This window comes from Triticum urartu, chromosome 5, assembly GCF_003073215.2.
Source record: "Triticum urartu cultivar G1812 chromosome 5, Tu2.1, whole genome shotgun sequence".
In the NCBI taxonomy this organism is placed as follows: Eukaryota; Viridiplantae; Streptophyta; class Magnoliopsida; order Poales; family Poaceae; genus Triticum; species Triticum urartu.
The window spans coordinates 306,730,607-306,747,674 of record NC_053026.1 but is presented as its reverse complement, the minus strand read 5'-3'; the positions used below and the strand labels follow the sequence as shown (position 1 = coordinate 306,747,674).

At 45.3% G+C, this 17,068-nt stretch overlaps 1 protein-coding gene across 1 annotated transcript; it reads right to left on the bottom strand.

The window, feature by feature from the left end:
• Window positions 1-1,267: 1,267 nt before the first annotated feature.
• LOC125507002 lies at window positions 1,268-8,229 on the bottom strand. Its single transcript, XM_048671707.1, has 8 exons — window positions 8,221-8,229; window positions 7,851-8,136; window positions 4,086-4,167; window positions 3,769-3,822; window positions 2,954-2,966; window positions 2,477-2,883; window positions 2,185-2,295; window positions 1,268-1,692 (listed from the first exon to the last, which is right to left on the bottom strand). Exons 1-8 carry the CDS (start codon window positions 8,227-8,229, stop codon window positions 1,350-1,352), a joined length of 1,305 nt encoding a protein of 434 aa, XP_048527664.1. The 3' UTR covers window positions 1,268-1,349.
• Between the last annotated feature and the right edge of the window lie 8,839 nt (window positions 8,230-17,068).

Sequence of the window (17,068 nt, the reverse complement as noted above, 5' to 3'; positions counted from 1 at the left end):
TCTTCAGTTCGTCCAAACATTCCCTGTCTTTCCCATGGACTTGGAGAAGGAGAGAGCATCTTGCATTTTCAAGTGACTGAGCATGCTTGCATTTTAAAGTTAAAAACGTATTGTTCTAGATCTATTATCTGGACCCAATTTATTTAGGAATTTTTTTGAACCAATTTATTTAGGAAATATACCATAGACAAAAGGCATAACTCGATCTATTAGTACTTCTTTTATTGCGACAATTCCCATGGGAACTAGGAAAACCCCAATGTTCCAAATAGAGAGTTGAATCTGGTCAATATGTAGAAGACACGAATCGGCGAAGTCGACAAATGAATATCTAGAGACCATGGAAAAACTTCAAATAAAATAAATGCCAATTTAATTGGAAGCAGGTTTAGTTTAATAAAGGAGTTTATCAAACCATAGGTTCCCTTTTTATTGAACCTTTGATTATAGGCATGTTGAGTAAGATATTTGCTAGCATTGCAAATTCGCAATCAATATTCATCAAGAACTTGGCATAACTTAGATGGTTAGCTTTCCTGTGGTGAAACCAACGTCCTAGACATGGCAGGGATGCTCGCATTATTATTTTTTGAAACAAGGCAAAAGGCTTGCCATTTTCATTGAATAAGAAGAAGGTTTAAGAGTCTTGGCCAAAAGACCAGATTACAAGCATCACTCTCGCGGCATTATATTGCACAAATATTTCGCCCCGGCAAGGCACCACAGCGAAGCTTCCGCTTTGACGCGAGTCACAAGCACCCCGACCGGAATTGCCGTGCTGCGGAACACACGTGCATTTCGCTCTTTTCAAATTTCCCAAGAGATAAGAAGCATAAGGGAAAGAAGTGCCCTTCGAGATTGTGACCTCCCGGAAGCTATGTTGCGCCACCACTCCTTGACGGAAACCATGCCTCTCCAATCCGTAGGATGGACATCGTGTAAACCTAGCCATGTTTTGGTCATTCCCCAAACTCTAACCGTGTAACGACATTGGCCTAGCCATGTTTTGATCATTCCCCAAACTTTTGGGATGCTCGCATTATTAACTGTATTTATTTCAGGCTTTGTGGTAATATTTTTTTTACCCATATGACATGCCCGTCGACTATAAGGTGATTGTGACTACTTCGTCAATCTCAAGAGATGTCGGCTCGGTCTCTCGGAGATGCTCATGAATACAGCTTTCATGTGTGCATTCATAGGGTTGTGTATGCATGCGTGTTGTAAACGTATGTGTCGGTACTGTGTTTCTAAAGAATCATTCATCAAGAACCATTGAAATAATTTACCATCAAATTTGAGCACTCACCCAAACATGCTTAAGTTAAACAAATATGTCTACTAACTGGCTAGCATACGATCTCCCAATTCAGCTGAGAATTGTTGAACACCTCTAGCAGAGCCGGCACATCTAATTCCATGTCGAACTCTGAAATTTCTGCCGTTACTCGCTCTGTTTCACCCCTCCGAAGATCTATATCTACAAGATTGGGCAGATGATCGATAATGTTGTTACTGATGTTGTCGCCGGCCTTGCATGTGTGATCACCGTAGTACACGACAGTGTACTTTGCACCCTGATCCTCACCAGCGTCTGCGGAATAAATAGAACCGCCGCCATCTCGATCTTGTTGCTGAACTGTCTTAGTTGCTGAGCAGTTCCGTTCTGTGTAGGTGCATCTGTAGTAGCTCCTGTTTAATCACAAGTTTAATCTTAGCGCATGATTGGTTGTCCATAACCAGCTATACTCTTCTGCTAACGAAAGATGTACTCCCTCCGTCCACGAATAAGTGTACATCTAGGTTTTCTCCTAAGTTAAAGTTTTAAAACTTTAACCTAGCGCATGATTGGTTGTCCATAACCAGCTATACTCTTCTGCTAACGAAAGATGTACTCTCTCCGTCCACGAATAAGTGTACATCTAGGTTTTCTCCTAAGTCAAAATTTTAAAACTTTGACCAATTTTATAGAAAAAAGTAGCAGCATTTAAGGCACCAAATTAGTATCGCTAGATTGGTTTTGAAATGTACTTTCATAATGTATCAATTAGATGTCATACATGCTATTATTCTTTTCTATAAAGTTGGTCAAAATTTTAAAATTTTGACTTAAAACAAAAGCTAGATGTACACTTATTCGTGGACGAAGAGAGTATGTGTGTTTTGTTTAGTGTAATTAGTTACCTAGCATGTTGCCTTCCGTTGATGTTCTTCTGCCCATATTTTCTCCACTGGTGACCATCATAATGCGGAACATTGGTCACGAGTGATCTTGATCGCTTGCCGTCGTTCCTCCTACAAGATATGAGGTATTTGTTTAGAAGTGATCTTGATCATGCGAATTGAAGATATATAACATGTCCCAATTGAATTTAGAATCGATTAGCCTGATCGACGACCTACTATTGTGTGCATGCACGAGCCATGAGATTAACTGGAAACGATGAATATCCATGCATATCACATATACACGCACCTTCTCTTTCGACCAACGATGCAGCTAGGCTTCGCCTGTTCGTCCATCTTGTCATCGATAGCAGCAGCAGCAGCAGTACTAGGGCTTTTCTTCCTCACTAAGGACTTGTCGTCGATGAGCTCGATGGTCGCTCCACTTCCAGCAGTGAAGAGCTTAGATACGACGCTGGTGCTGCAGCCGATCACGTCGTCGAAGAGCTGGGCGGCGAGCTCGGCCGACCCGCTATCCACGTTGTGGAGTTGTGGAAGGATGAGCGCTCGGAGCTGCGTCACGAGCTCCTGCTCCCGACGCAGCAGCGCTTCGATCTCTGCCAGGCCATGGTCGCAGTTCTTGCTGTGATCCATATGTTTTGCCGTTGCGTTTTCTAGGGTAGTGCGGGTGTCAGGCTGCTTGCAAGCTCTTGATAGCTATATATGGGAGAGAAACACCAGCGGAATATATCGGTCGATTTGTACCTTCTGTGTATTTGATGTGTACCTTTGAGTTTAAACTGTAAAGAACAAGTGAGGAGTCCGTTTCACAGTGTGAGTGCATGGCATGTTGGCAACGCGTTAGTGAGACTGGGTGAGCACGAGGGGGTGGAGTGAGACTTTTGACCAGGGCGAGGGTTTGTGGCTAGCTACGTACGAATATTTTCTTCTGATGGAAAGAATAAAGAAAGAGCTGGAAAATTGGACCAGAGACCCATCATGTTGACATAGAGCTAGAAGGGGTGTGTCTATGGTTAGCGCACAAAATTGCCAGATACATGCATCTTTGTTGTCCTACCTGGCTACCTCTATGCATGGATTGTTAATTTGTGACTGAAGCTAACACCGCATGGGGAAATTCAACCTGGCACGTTGTAGTAGATACTGAGCTTAATGGTAGTCAACATGCTAGTCAATTAAGGAGCATGCATGGACGGAATTGCAGAATTTGGCAGCTTCGACGTACTCGTCTGCGGCACCGAGATCAGTATTTTTCATGGACTATTATGTGTCTATAATGACTTCGTCAATCTTAAGATGTTATGTCGGTTCAATAACTAGAGGTGCTCATATAGATAAGATGTGCATGCGTGCATTTATAAATGAGTGTATGTGCGTGTATGATGAGCATCTATGATTGTACTGTGTTAGAAAAGACACGTGACACTTTTATGGTATTGAGGACGGACTCTCAAGTAGATTGTTAGAATAAAACGCTAATGCAAGATCAAAGACAACACAGAGACACGATATTTGTTAACGAGGTTCATCGATATGGCTACATCCACAGGGCATGGCTAGGGGCGCTCCTTCCCAAGATACCGCAACACCGGCCGCTCGGGCGTCGGCACAAAAGCCGTCGGCTCCCCCGCGTACCTGTTGCTATCAAATCGTCATGGGTTACAACGTGTGGTGTTCTTCCGTACATAAGAGGCCTAGGATACAACGTATCCGACTCCTACACGACTCGTACCTAACCGCACCAATTACAACTCCAAGTCCACGTAACCCTTTACGTACATAATATTCGACACAAATATAACAAACTCCACATTGACGAATATTCTCCACCACCTAGAAGTCATCCATACTCGAACCTCAATGTACTCCGGACTTGGGTTGTCTTCTTTGTAGCTCACTGAGAGCTACCCGACGGGTTAGACCCGCCGCCACCGTGGGACTCCATTGCTACTCCTGCAGCTTCACTCACCATGGCTCCACCTGCAATAGAGTTCCCTTGCAACTTGTAAAGATGTGAAGCCGTTCTTTCTCCTATCATCGCAGTCACCCCATCCTTCATAATTTTCATGGTTTCCTTATCCCGATCACAGCAGAATTCCATACCACTATCATGAAGAACACCAAGCGAAATTAGATTTCTCCTTGGCCCTGGCACATGCCTGACTCCCCCAAGCATCCGCTCAACTCCGTCAAACATGTTGATTTGAATGTCACCTACTCCAGCAACACGATGACCTGTGTCATCGCCCATATAGGCTAAACCAAACTCACCAGACTTGTACGAAGAGAACCAAGAAATGTACTGGAGCCAAGAACCACCGGAGGGGGGACCCTGGGTGAGCACAACCCACCAGGGCGCCCCCCCCTCCTAGCGCGCCCAGGTGGGTTGTGCCCACCTGGTGGCCCCACAGACCCTGATTCCAACCCTATAAAATCCTATTTTTTGAGAAAAAATCGGAAAGAAAGAATTATCGTGTTTCATGAGACGGAGCCGCCGCCTCCTGTTCTTCATCGGGAGGCCAGATCTGGAGTCCGTTTGGGGCTCCGGAGAGGGGGATCTTTGATCTTCGTCATCACCAACCCTTCTCCCTCGCCAATTCCATGATGCTCCCCACTGGGAGTGAGTAATTCCTTCGTAGGCTCGCTGGTCGGTGAGGAGTTGGGTGAGATTCATCATGTAATCGAGTTAGTTTTGTTAGGGATTGATCCCTAGTATCCATTATGTTCTGAGATTGATATTGTTATGACTTTGCCATGCTTAATGCTTGTCACTTTGGGCCCGGGTGCCATGATTTCAGATATGAACCATTTGTGTTATCACCATATCTATGTTCTAGATCTGATCTCGCAAGTTATGGTCACCTATTACGTGTTATTATCCGTAAACCCCGGAGTGATAGAAGTCGGGATACTTTTAGGTGATGACCATAGTTTGAGGAGTTCATGTATTCACTATGTGTTAATACTTTGTTCCGGTTCGCTATTAAAAGGAGGCCTTAATATCTCGTAGTTTCCAATTGAACCCCGCTGCCACAGGAGGGTAGGACAAAAGATGTCATGCAAGTTCTTTCCATAGGCACGTATGACTATTTACGAAATACATGCCTACATTATATTTATGAACTGGAGCTAGTGTCGTATCGCCCTAGGTTATGACTGTTATATGATGAATATCATCCAACGAATCCACCGATCCAATGCCTATGAATTTCTCTTACAATGTTCTTGCTAAGTTACTACTATTGTTGTTTCTGTTACACTTGCTACAAAATCATTGATATCACTGTTACTATTGCTATTGCCATTGCTACTACTATCAAAATTATCATATTACTTTGTTACTGATCACTTTGCTTCAGATAATTAATCTCCATGTGTGGTTAAATTGACAACTCAGCTGCTAATACGTGCAAATATTCTTTGGCTCCCCTTGTGTCGAATCAATAAATTTGGGTTGAATACTCTACCCTCGAAAACTGTTGCGATCCCCTATACTTGTGGGTTATTAGCTCTCTGTTGCCCTTGCCATCAGGTCATCAGGCGACAGTGTGGTCGGGTGGACCACGTCCTCGCTCGTGTCCAGGTGCAACTCAGCGGCCACATCATCGCATCGCTAACGTCTTCGCTTGCATCTTGCTGGTCGGTTTGCTCCCTCTACACCTCATGTGCCTCAGAACAGATGACGTCCAGGCTCGGCGTGACGTAGGTCATAGGCAAAACCGCCATGCCCACATCACCGCCCGGCGCATTGCCCGGCGGGCCACCCGCCTCATGCCGGCGAAACGCCGCGGCTCCGGGTTGCAGACAGAGGCTTCCCGGCATTGTGCCGGCCTGCGCATGCTCTGCCAGAGCTTTTTGCGCACACCACCACGCTTGGCGCAATGATGGCTGGAGCCACCATCATCGCCCACGTCGTCACTTCGTCGGCCAGCGCCGTTGTGTCACGACGCCTCCAAACCAACACAGCGCGCCCCATCGGTGCCATCTCTAGTTCCAACACTACTAGGAAAAGGCCTACTAATGGCGCACCGGTTTTGCCTACTAATGGCGCATCACCGGTGCGCCATTAGTAGCACGCCACTAGTAATTTTTACTAATGGCGCACCACTGGTGCGCCATTAGTATCTGGTATACTAATGGCGCACTATCCAGTAAACAGGTAGTGCGCCATTAGTTTTGCTCACGGTGCGCCACTAGTGTCTGCTATACTAATGGCGCACCACATGGTAGTGCGCCATTAGTAACAATTTTTTTAATTTTTTTTCTTAATATCAGGTCACTATTTCACCTATGAGATATCCAACACATATATATACAACAAGCATCCATATAACAATCATAGCCAACACACAAGTTCCATCATATATACATACATAGCCAACACATAGTTCCATCGTTACATATTACAAAAGTTTCACATTGTTCATCCAACACCGTTATCCATCAATTCACAAAAGTTTCACATTGATACAAAATAAAGACACAAATGGAAAAGAAGCACTCCATCCATGCAAGCTTCCCTGAATTAAATCAAATCTGCAAAATGATAAACAAGAAGTTAGAAGAAGAAAAAGAAGAAGACTAGAAGAATACTAGAAGAAGAAGAACACTAGAAGAAGAATAAGAAGAATTTTGGAAAAGAAGAAGAATAAGAAGAAGACTATAAGCTTATTATGTAAACTTGATCATTTTGTGCTAACATAAGTTATTTTGGAGCTAACCTATAGGAAACTAAGCATATAAGCTCTAAGTTAGTATATTAGAGCCAACTTAGGTAAAATGAAGCTAACCTATGTCATTTTGGAAAAGAAGAAGAATAAGAAAAAGACTATAAGCTTATTATGTAAACTTGATCATTTTGTGCTAACATAAGTTATTTTGGAGCTAACATATAGGAAACTAAGCATATAAGCTCTAAGTTAGCATATTAGAGCCAACTTAGGTAAAATGAAGCTAACCTATAGGAAACTAAGCATATTAGAGATAACATAGGTAACTAAGTATATATATATATATATATCATTTTGGAGATTTGACATACCTGACAAAGTTCAGTTCTCATGCATTGTTCTTCTCCTTCCTCAGCCTGATGCACCAAGAGCGGCGAGGCGGTGGAGGCAGTGGGATGTAGTCTTCTACCTCAATTGGCGTGGTCATGTCGCCCAGCTGTGGGATCGCCGGTGCCACCACCGGTGCGTGGTCATTGTCAGGCACCACCACCATCGCGAGGCCACCTTCAGGCACGACCATCGCTAGGTCATCCTCAGCCACCTCCATATCTTGCCCATGGTCAGCCACCACCATCTCTTGCCCATGGTCAGCCACCACCATCTCTTGCCCTTGGTCAGCCACCACCAGCGCTAGGTCATCCTCAGCCTGATGCCCATCGTCATCCTGCAGCTCCTCATCCCCACTCTGCTCCTCTTCTCCCGCACTCCAGTTCGGATCATCCTTCTTGTTGTCTATGCTGCTGCCAGAATTGCTGATGCTTTCGCTACAGCCAGAATCGCTGCTGCTTTCGCTACAGCCATAGTCGCTGCTGCTTTGGCTGTAGCCATTGTCGCTGCTGCTGCTCCCATTACCTGTCCAAATGCAACAATGACCGTTAACAATCGATGTGAGACAAAGCCAAATGTAGAGGAATAAGAAGAGGCAGAACGTACCGGCATCATAATCTTCAGCGTAGCGCATGCGACACATAGTCACGTTGAACACCTTCACGATGAGCATGGTGGCGTCGTCGTCGTACCTGAAGAGAAGGAAGTACCCCAGCCGCAGGTCGTAGGCACGGTAGAACTTCTCCCACCCACGAGACAAGTACATGTGGCCCTCCTTGATCACCAACTCCACATCCCACAGCCTGCGAAACCCGCTGTCGGCCTGTCGCAGCTTCACATTATTTGGCGGATCTTCACCCATCAGCATGTTCATAAAACTGTCAGGCAGCCTCTGCAGTTTGGGACAATGAGTGTTGTAGCAAACAACAGATATCATAATGAGATGGGTGAAGGGGAGATCTCTCGTTTTATATACCTGCGTCATGGATGATACTAAAGTCCCAAGTATGATAGTGAAGAACTCGGAAGCATCCAACTCGTACTGCGGTGTCGCAGAGCGGCGGTGGCTGCTTCCCACCATCTCTGATAAGCAGCAGAAGAGACCAATTAGTACCCTTACAACAGATCATAAAACATGCATGATAACAGGCATCACAAGTAATTCAGAGGCATCACAAGTAATTCAGAAATTGTGAAACAAGCCTTTCAATGTACGAACTTGAAAGAACTACTGAGGCTTCTGCGACAGTTCAGAAAAGTAATGATCAATTCTCTCTATTTCTGTTTCTAGTTCACATAGTTTGATAACTTGGATGCACAAAGGCTATTGGTGTAGTATCATAAGGTTCCATATCATGTAGAAGAAAAAAAGATAGGTGACAATAGCAAGCACACATCTGAGCAGACATTAGCAATATATGACAGAAATGTACATGCTGATTAACAAGCTTGGGCTTAGCAGTAATATTCTGAGAAAATATTTTCTTGAAGCCTAAACAAGTGGCTTTCCTTTTTAAAAACAGAACCAAAACCATGACACAATCACTTGACAACATCTATTGACTACATTAGATGGAGAACTACTCAAGCGGTGCAAGCAAGCAAAATTGCCAAGCTAGTGCACCAAGTCCAAATTCAGTTAAAGCAAGCTCTTCCTACTGCAAGGATATTGAGCTTACGAACTGTAGAGAATTTGTTGCTTTCACTTGCCATAATCTACTCCAGCTAGTTGCTGCAAGTGGGTGCAATTATAAATTGCATGGCTACAGAAAATATGAGGACGAGCAAGTGGGTGCAATTATAAACTCACTTATCGTAACAAGCAAGCACATCAAAATATGAACCAGTATCTGAGCTAGTACTCCAAACTGTATGTAAAATGTGCTCCTACTAAAAAAATAGGACATTGTGCCTGTCAAATATGCAGTTCTCCTTATAAACCTACCTAGCAGTAACAAAACCAAAAAAACTCATGCGGCACCTACATGAGTAGCAGGAGTATTTCTGAATTATGATGCTAGGTTATTAATTTCTTACAGAGTGCACCATTTAAAGGCATTGATGTGATTATTTCTCTGCAATTATGTATCCTAAACTAGCAAGGTTATATTTAAAGGCATTTACAGAGTGCACCATTTAAAGGCATTAATTATGTATCCTAAACTAGCAAGCTGTTAACATGTCACTTGATAAAACATGGAGAAAACTACCTAAAGCGATGCAAAGCCTGCTTTGAAGAACGATTTAGAGAATAATAAGAAGCCACACAAAGCTAACAGCAGCAAATTAGCACCAGGCAGAAGCAAAAGGGAACGAATTACTACTACCCTACACTAGCACTGACCCTTCACAGTAGCAAAAGATGTCTACATACTCACACCATTCGTCCATCCATCTAGCAAGCAACTAGCACAATTCAACCAACCATCTACTACCTAACATCAACACACATCCATCTATCCAACATCCATTGATCCATGTAAATAGCAGCATGGACAAGAGAGGAACAGGGAACAGAGAGATGAACAAGGAACATGGAGGTGAGTAAGGAAGAGGGGCTCACCACGGGCAGCGCGTCGAAGGAGAGCAGCCGCCGGCCACGCGTAGGGAGAGACGGCGGGAGGTGGCGACGATGGTCACGGCACCGTCCTTGGTTCGCCGGCTGCTGTTGGGGAGACCGGAGGCGAAGGACGGCAGGGGCCGGCGGGGTGGGCGCGTGCGTTAGGGCCGAGGTCGCCGGCTGCTGCAGGGGTCGGAAGAGGCGCTCACTCGTCCGAGGTGGAGGAGAGGAGCGGGCGGCGGGGCGAGGAACCCTAGCGCGAGGGTCGGGGCGGCGGGGGTGGGGGCGCGGGGGCGTGGGGGCGGCGGGGGTGTGGAGTCCGGCGAGGGTCGGGGTGGCGGGGGTGGGGCGCGGGGGCGGCGGGGGTGGAGTCCGGTGAGGGTCGGGGCGGCAGCGTCGTGGGTCGGGGCAGCGCGCGGGTGGATCTGGTGGCGAGGGAGAGAGGGTCGAAGGGGATCTGGCGAGGGAGAGGGAGGATAGCTTACTAATGGCGCACCACTCCTCGGTGCACCATTAGAGATCTTTTTTTAGATAGCAATGGCGCACCCCGCAGCGGTGCGCCATTAGAATGTTTTTTTATTACAGTTCGAGCACAGGTTATATTGCACCTAACGCAATCCACATCAGAACTCACCCACTAGCTCGATTGGTCAGCACGCAGCACACACACCTGGAGGTCCTGGGTTCAATTCCCAGGCTCCGCAATATTTTTTTTGCATTTTAAATGATGTTTGATATTTATTTGTGTTTAAATATGTTCAAACTTGTTTAAATCATAACAGTAATATTTTTTATAAAAACAGTAATAATTTTTTTAAAATATGTTCAAATTTGTTACTTGAAAATATCATCATCGGCGGCGGTGGAGCGGGGGAGGGTGCGGGGGGTGCCCGTTGGCGGCGGTGGAGCGGGGGAGGGTGCGGGAGGGCGGGTGCTCGTCGGCGGCGGTGGAGGGGGATCGAGATCGAGTGTCCTCACCACTGGCTCGCATCCTTAGGCTGACTCAGCATCTTGTCTTTTTTATTTATCTCCGGATCATTTCCGTCATCTTCCCGCTTCTTCTCCTCCCTATCCGCGTGCCAACGCAGGAGCTTTGCTACCTTAGGGTCCGCGAAATACCGCTGCAGACGAGGAGTGATCGGAAAGTACCACACCGATTTTCAAGGAGCTTTCTTCCTCTTCTTGTATCGAGTGACGCCGCACACCGGACATATGGTAGACTCTGCGTGCTCGTCCCGATAAATGATGCAATTGTTCATGCACACATGGTATTTCACGTGCGGTAAATCCAGAGGACACACGATTTTATAATGAAGTGCGCCATTAGTAGTTTTGCAAAAAAGTAAAAAAAAATTATACTAATGGCGCACTGTGCAACGGTGCGCCATTAGTAGTTTTGCCAAAAAGTAAAAAAAAAACAAATTACTGGCGCACTTTGTCGCCGGTGCGCCATTAGTAGTTCTAACTACTAATGGCACACTTTGCCTGGATGCGCCATTAGTATGTTTGAAAAAATGGAAAAAAAATTGTTACTAGTGGCGCACCTTTTGTCTGGTGCGCCATTAGTGTCTTCCACACTAATGGCGTACCTCCACCTGGTGCGCCATTAGTATATAGTAGTGGCACACCACTTCTCTGGTGCGCCATTAGTGTCAATCCTATCTTTAGCCCTTTTCCTAGTAGTGCAAACCGCTAATTTGCTTTGAAGCGGTAGGTGTGCGGCCACTCTTGCCGCTCGCCACAAGCCGGAGATGCAGCAGGCGAAAGTGGTGTGTAGTCCTTGACGATGTCCAGGTGAATCAGCACCTGAAAGTGTGGCCCTTCCTTGCCTTCCTCTGCCAGCGTCCCCTCCAGCAGCGAGTCCCTAGGCCTTGCGATGTTCGCGCGGTTGAGTATGGTGAAGTCACACGCGCGAGGGATCTTGTCGGGGTTCCACGTCCAGAGCCAGGCCAAGAGCGCCGAGCAGTTGACATTGGAGGACGACTGACGCTCATTCAGGTCAAGCTCGCAGTCCTTGCCGATCACCTATTGCACGTTAGTCTAGTCCCAAGCAGTGAGAGGAAGTCACTCGATAGCAACGCGACAGTAGAACCGCCAAGCATGGCTGCCACTGGGGGTGGTACCCATGGACGAAGCTTGAATTTGATGCCGGCCACCTCCAAGAAGCGACCCTCCAGAACTAGGTCCCTTTTGAAAGGGCTGGAATAGGGTGAGCAGGAAGTCATCTGGGAACAATGGAGCAATGATGCGGCTTGAACTACGTCGGTATTTCCCCAAAGAGGAAGGGATGATGCAGCACATCTACGGTAGGTATTTCCTTCAGTGATGAGACCAAGGTTATCGAACTAGTAGGAGAACCACGCAACACTACGTGAAATGGTACCTGCGCACAAAGAACAAATGCTTGCAACCCGACGTAAAATAGGGGTTGTCAATCCCTCCCGGGTAAAAGATAGGTAAAATTGTAGTGGATTGGATAAATAGATATCGCGGGAACGCGAGATAAAATAAATAATAAAAAATTGCAGCAAGGTATTTTTTTGGTTTTTGGATTAATAGATCTGAAAATAAAAGCGAATAAAAATAGATCTCGAAGGAAAATATGATAAAGAAGAGACTCAGGGCCGTAGATTTCACTAGTGGCTTCTCTCGAGAAAAATAGCATATGGCAGGTAAACAAATTACTATTGGGCAATTGATAGAACTTCAAATAATTATGACGATATCCATTCAATGATCATTATATAGGCATCACGTCCAAGATTAGTAGAACGACTCCTGCCTGCATCGACTACTATTACTCCACACATCGACCGCTATCCAGCATTTATCTAGTGTTGTTCTAAGCAAATTTCTATGTGCCATCTCTAGTTTTCAAAATAAATTTCCTTTTTGTGTGCTCGTACCTCTCATGAAACGGTAGGGGATGCCTGATATTTTTCCTAGATCTAATTAGTCAACTAGGACCCAACTAATCACTGCTTTCGGACAAGCTTAACACTCGAATCATGCTGAAGAGAAGACACTACAACATTGGAAGTAATTTTGGTTGCATCCTCTACACCACCTGCCTAGAAGAAATTGTGGAACATCTCTTTTTTGAGTGCCCCTTTAGCCTAAACTGCTAGAATGAGAATCGCATGCCGGGTTGCAGACTAGGTATATGTCTTGAGTAGGTGGAGGCAGCAAAAAACTCTTGGAATAAACCTCTGTCATGGAAATCTTTCTTCAAGCTGCTTGGAGCATTTGGAAGGACAGAAACAACAAAAAGTTTAGAGGTGTGCCACCCTCAAGATACTCCTGGCGTTCAAGACTAAAATAAGACTTGTCTCTCCTTACAGATAGGGTAGGAGAGAAGCAAAAACCATTCCTAGCTTCTTTTGTTAGCACTTTGTAGAGTCTTTTCTTCCCCCAACCCCCATCCCCAAAGGGGATGGCTTGTAAATAACCCCATGTAAAATATTGTTTCTTATTAATTAATTATGCAGTAGGAGCCTCTCCGACTGTTTCAAGTGTCAAAAAAAAGAACTAGAAGTAGAAGAACTAGACGAGGCTCCAAAACTTGTATGAACAAAAGAACACAAATCCTCATGTATATATAGGTTTGAGGGGAGCGGGAGGGCTGCCACCAAGGGGGAAAGTTCCCCCCTTGGTGTGCTGGCCTAGGAGGGGGAGTCTGACTCCTCCCCATCTCCCAATTCGGAGGAAGGAGGCACTTTCCCAAAGTTGCCTTCCACCTCTTGGCCTTTTTAGACCTGTTGATATTTAAATTAAATATAAAATATTCTAAGTACTTCTAGACCATTATATATATATATTAACATCTTTGAAACTTTTCCACCTATATATTTATCGGTAATACCCGGTATTACCCTATACTCACTCAAACCCTTCCAGTGACCCCGAAATGCTTCCGGATCCTCTTGGAACTATTCCGAATATTCATGAAATAATTCCACAAATATATTCATCACTCGCATCCTAGTAACACTCAGCAAATCATGATTTCCTTAAGCTTATGACCCTGTAGGTTTGGTAACTCACAAACATGGACGAAACCGTTCATTCAATGACCGACAGTGGGACCATGGACGTCCATATTGGTCCATGTGAGTATAGAATGATATTCGAGTGAACCTTTGGTTATCATGTGATGTTCCCTTTGCTTCACGATACTTCACAAAACCCGAGATGCATCGGTATCCTCCTAAGTCATCACCATGCTCACTATACCGAAATCCTCACTGCCGGTTTTGTTCTTGTTTCTCCTTATTGTGTTCCGGCCTCCCCATGACGAAGTCACGAGTGTCTGGCCAGACGATGATTGATGTCATCACACCAATAGGGCCATAAGAATATCCCTCCATCATCGAAGGAGAAAATCCCACTCTTGAGTTGTCTAGTCCCTTGTCAAACTTTCGATGAACCTGTAAGTTGTCGTTATGATCACCGTGTTACAGGTGATGCTTGAGCAACCCCAAAACCCACCGTACAGTAAGAAGTGACTACTACATTCTCATGGTCTAAGGAGTAAAATCACACATTAACACTCTGTATTATTACAATTGATTACAAACGATATTAACTCAATTCAGAAACAAACAAGACTGGGTCGATTCAATATGATCATTCTTCCAATGTCATATCTCAGTGTTGTTTTAGGATCATCGTTACACTTAATGATATCCTAATACCCAGAAAACATGATCACCAATAACACTTGACTAGTCTTAGAGGCGAGACTAGGAACCTTTTATTTACCGTTTATCATTCGACACATGCATATGAGTTTTCCACTGGATTGCATATTCCAGGATCATAGTAGATATAACATAGAATATAAACTCTTAATTATGAATATGGAAATATAATAATACAAATACTATTGCCTCTAGGGCATATTTCCAACATTGATATGATGTTGTCATCAGCTGCTATGTCCATCTCGACCATGAAGTTCTTGCGAGGGTATGAACGCTGATTGTTTGCCTCTATCAGCGTTGTCGTGGCTTTAAGCGCATCCTCAATTTCGAAGAGACTGTTCCACCGATCAGTGAGGTGGTCCTCTGCATCTCAAAATGTTGAGATTTGTTCTTTATTCTCCTGGTTGTACTCACCAGTCTTACACATAATGCGTCATAATTGGGATTCCCAAGAGATTCGTTCAGGATGTCTTCATCCTCGAGGCTAAGGCTTCTTTTGAGGTCGTCATCGAGATTGTAATCCTCGTCATCGTTGGGATTGTATTCTACTTCATCGTCGTTACCTCCTTTCCCCTATTGCTACATGTACAGCCGCCATCTTTGTTGTTTTTGCTGCCCCTCCATTAGAGATACCGTCGTTGCCCTTGCCACTACCATTTTTATTGGGTTTTCACTTCCTCTGTTCTTGGGGCTATCGACCATGTAGATGTCATACGTGGATGATGTGGTCCACCAGCCTATGTTCTTGACGGCTGGTAGAGAATTGTCTGAAGACTCTCCCACATCGCCATCCATGACGGTTGCCTCACCGGAGGCGCTTGCAAGGACGTTGGTTAAATCTTTGATGTTGGTGACTAGATGGATAGTGGGTGGGTTAAAAATTCCGGCCTCTCCTGGTTTTTCCCATATACGATCGTAATTAAGTTCTCATCCTCCGAAATCACAAGCCATTGAATCCGATCTAACATCTCATTCAGAAGTAATTTATCATTTTCATCCATGGCCCAATCGAGCATCGGGTCCAGAAGGAGCTTCATCGAGGTCCGATCTGACATGGACCTGGGGTCTTCATCAGGAACCAGACTAGATGCATGGTCATACGGGGTTGTGCGCAGGTCATGGCTCAAGGTCGGGTCCGAGGCATAGGTTGTATCACCATCGAGCATTTGGATTGATCCTGAGGCCTAGACTAGTTGATCATTATGCTCCTCTATCTGGTTAGACACCCAATTGGAGAAAGCAAGCTCGCCGCAAGAGTCCACAGCATACTCCAGGTTGTCGAATCTAACGATCTGACCTAGAGCAAAGTTATCGACCTAGTTGAGATGGTTGGTCAGATCTGTGAAGAGGGTGATGTTGCCAAAGATAAAGATCTATCCCAGCAGAAAATTCATGCCATAGACGACTTGATTGTTGATCTAGAGGCGCGCCATCGAACCGCTTCCACTACTCAGAGGGACTTGCATGGGCCGCCAATGATGGAGTCAAATCCAATAGATCTCGGGTAGGGAGTCCCGAGCTGGTAGCCTTAGTGCCATTATGTTAGAGACACAGGTTTAACCAAGGTTCAGGCTCTCTCAAAGATATTATACCCTACGTCATGATTTGACTATATTTATTGAGGGGTTATAGAGACAGGTTGATCTACCACGAGATCATGTGTGCATAAGAACTGTCGTCTATGGTCTAACCCTTTGGCCTATAGATGCCAGTCTGCCTAGGGTTTACATAGGTCAGTTACATTTAAGGATAAACATGCCAAAGACGACTTCAAAGTATTGGAGTATGCGCCAAGATTCTTCAAGAGATATCCACCTTGGCGCTCCTGGGCCATGCGAGTGTGTCCCATCGGTTAATCATTTGGTGGTCCTTGGCCCGGCCAATATGATTGGGAGCCGACGTAGCAAGTACCCCCTAGTCCAGGACACCATCACTTGCTCACCGTCGCTGCTAGAGATTTGATTAGTGGGAAGAAGCCATCGGGTGGATCATGGATTTGAATCCATGTGTCCACCATTTCCAGAGCAATCATCGAGCGTCTCTTGAAGCCATCATATGGAGGAAGAACCACATCATTTCCTTTGAAGTTCCATGGACCTTCTTTCATTACTCGCTTGCTTTCTCCAAGATAGGAGAACTGCAAAGTGTAGAGGTTGTCATCGAGAGACCAAAATTTGACTTCCATTGCTAGATCCAAGCAACCCGCATGTTCCTGAAAAATAATACTAGCTATAGGGTTTCTCAATGTGGACACGCACACTCACCATCCACCTGCTTGCTTCTTCTGGTAGCTCATCACCCCGACATCAACATCCTCCATATCGCCCCCATGAGCCCTAAGTCCTTTCTCATTACTTCCACTTCGATCGTTGCCGAGCCCGAGCCGGAAACCGGTTCATCCATGATGTCCCTTGCCCGAGAAACTCACATCCACAAGCGTTTGAACCCTACTTTCCTCATCCTCAACCACAAAAGGCTAGAACTATGTGTGTGGTGGGGGGGTCCAAGTCAATAGCAGCTGGAGAGGACGCCGGGGGAGGTGACATCTTAATGCCAACGAC

What these genes read in the sequence shown, in the direction of transcription:
- LOC125507002 (XM_048671707.1), bottom strand. An exon ending in AACCCGTCGGGTAGCTCTCA is followed by an intron (nt 3,823 to 4,085) that starts GTGAGCTACAAA and finishes TGATAGCAACAG; the next exon opens with GTACGCGGGGGAGCCGACGG. An exon ending in AACGGAAGGCAACATGCTAG is followed by an intron (nt 1,693 to 2,184) that starts GTAACTAATTAC and finishes GTGATTAAACAG; the next exon opens with GAGCTACTACAGATGCACCT.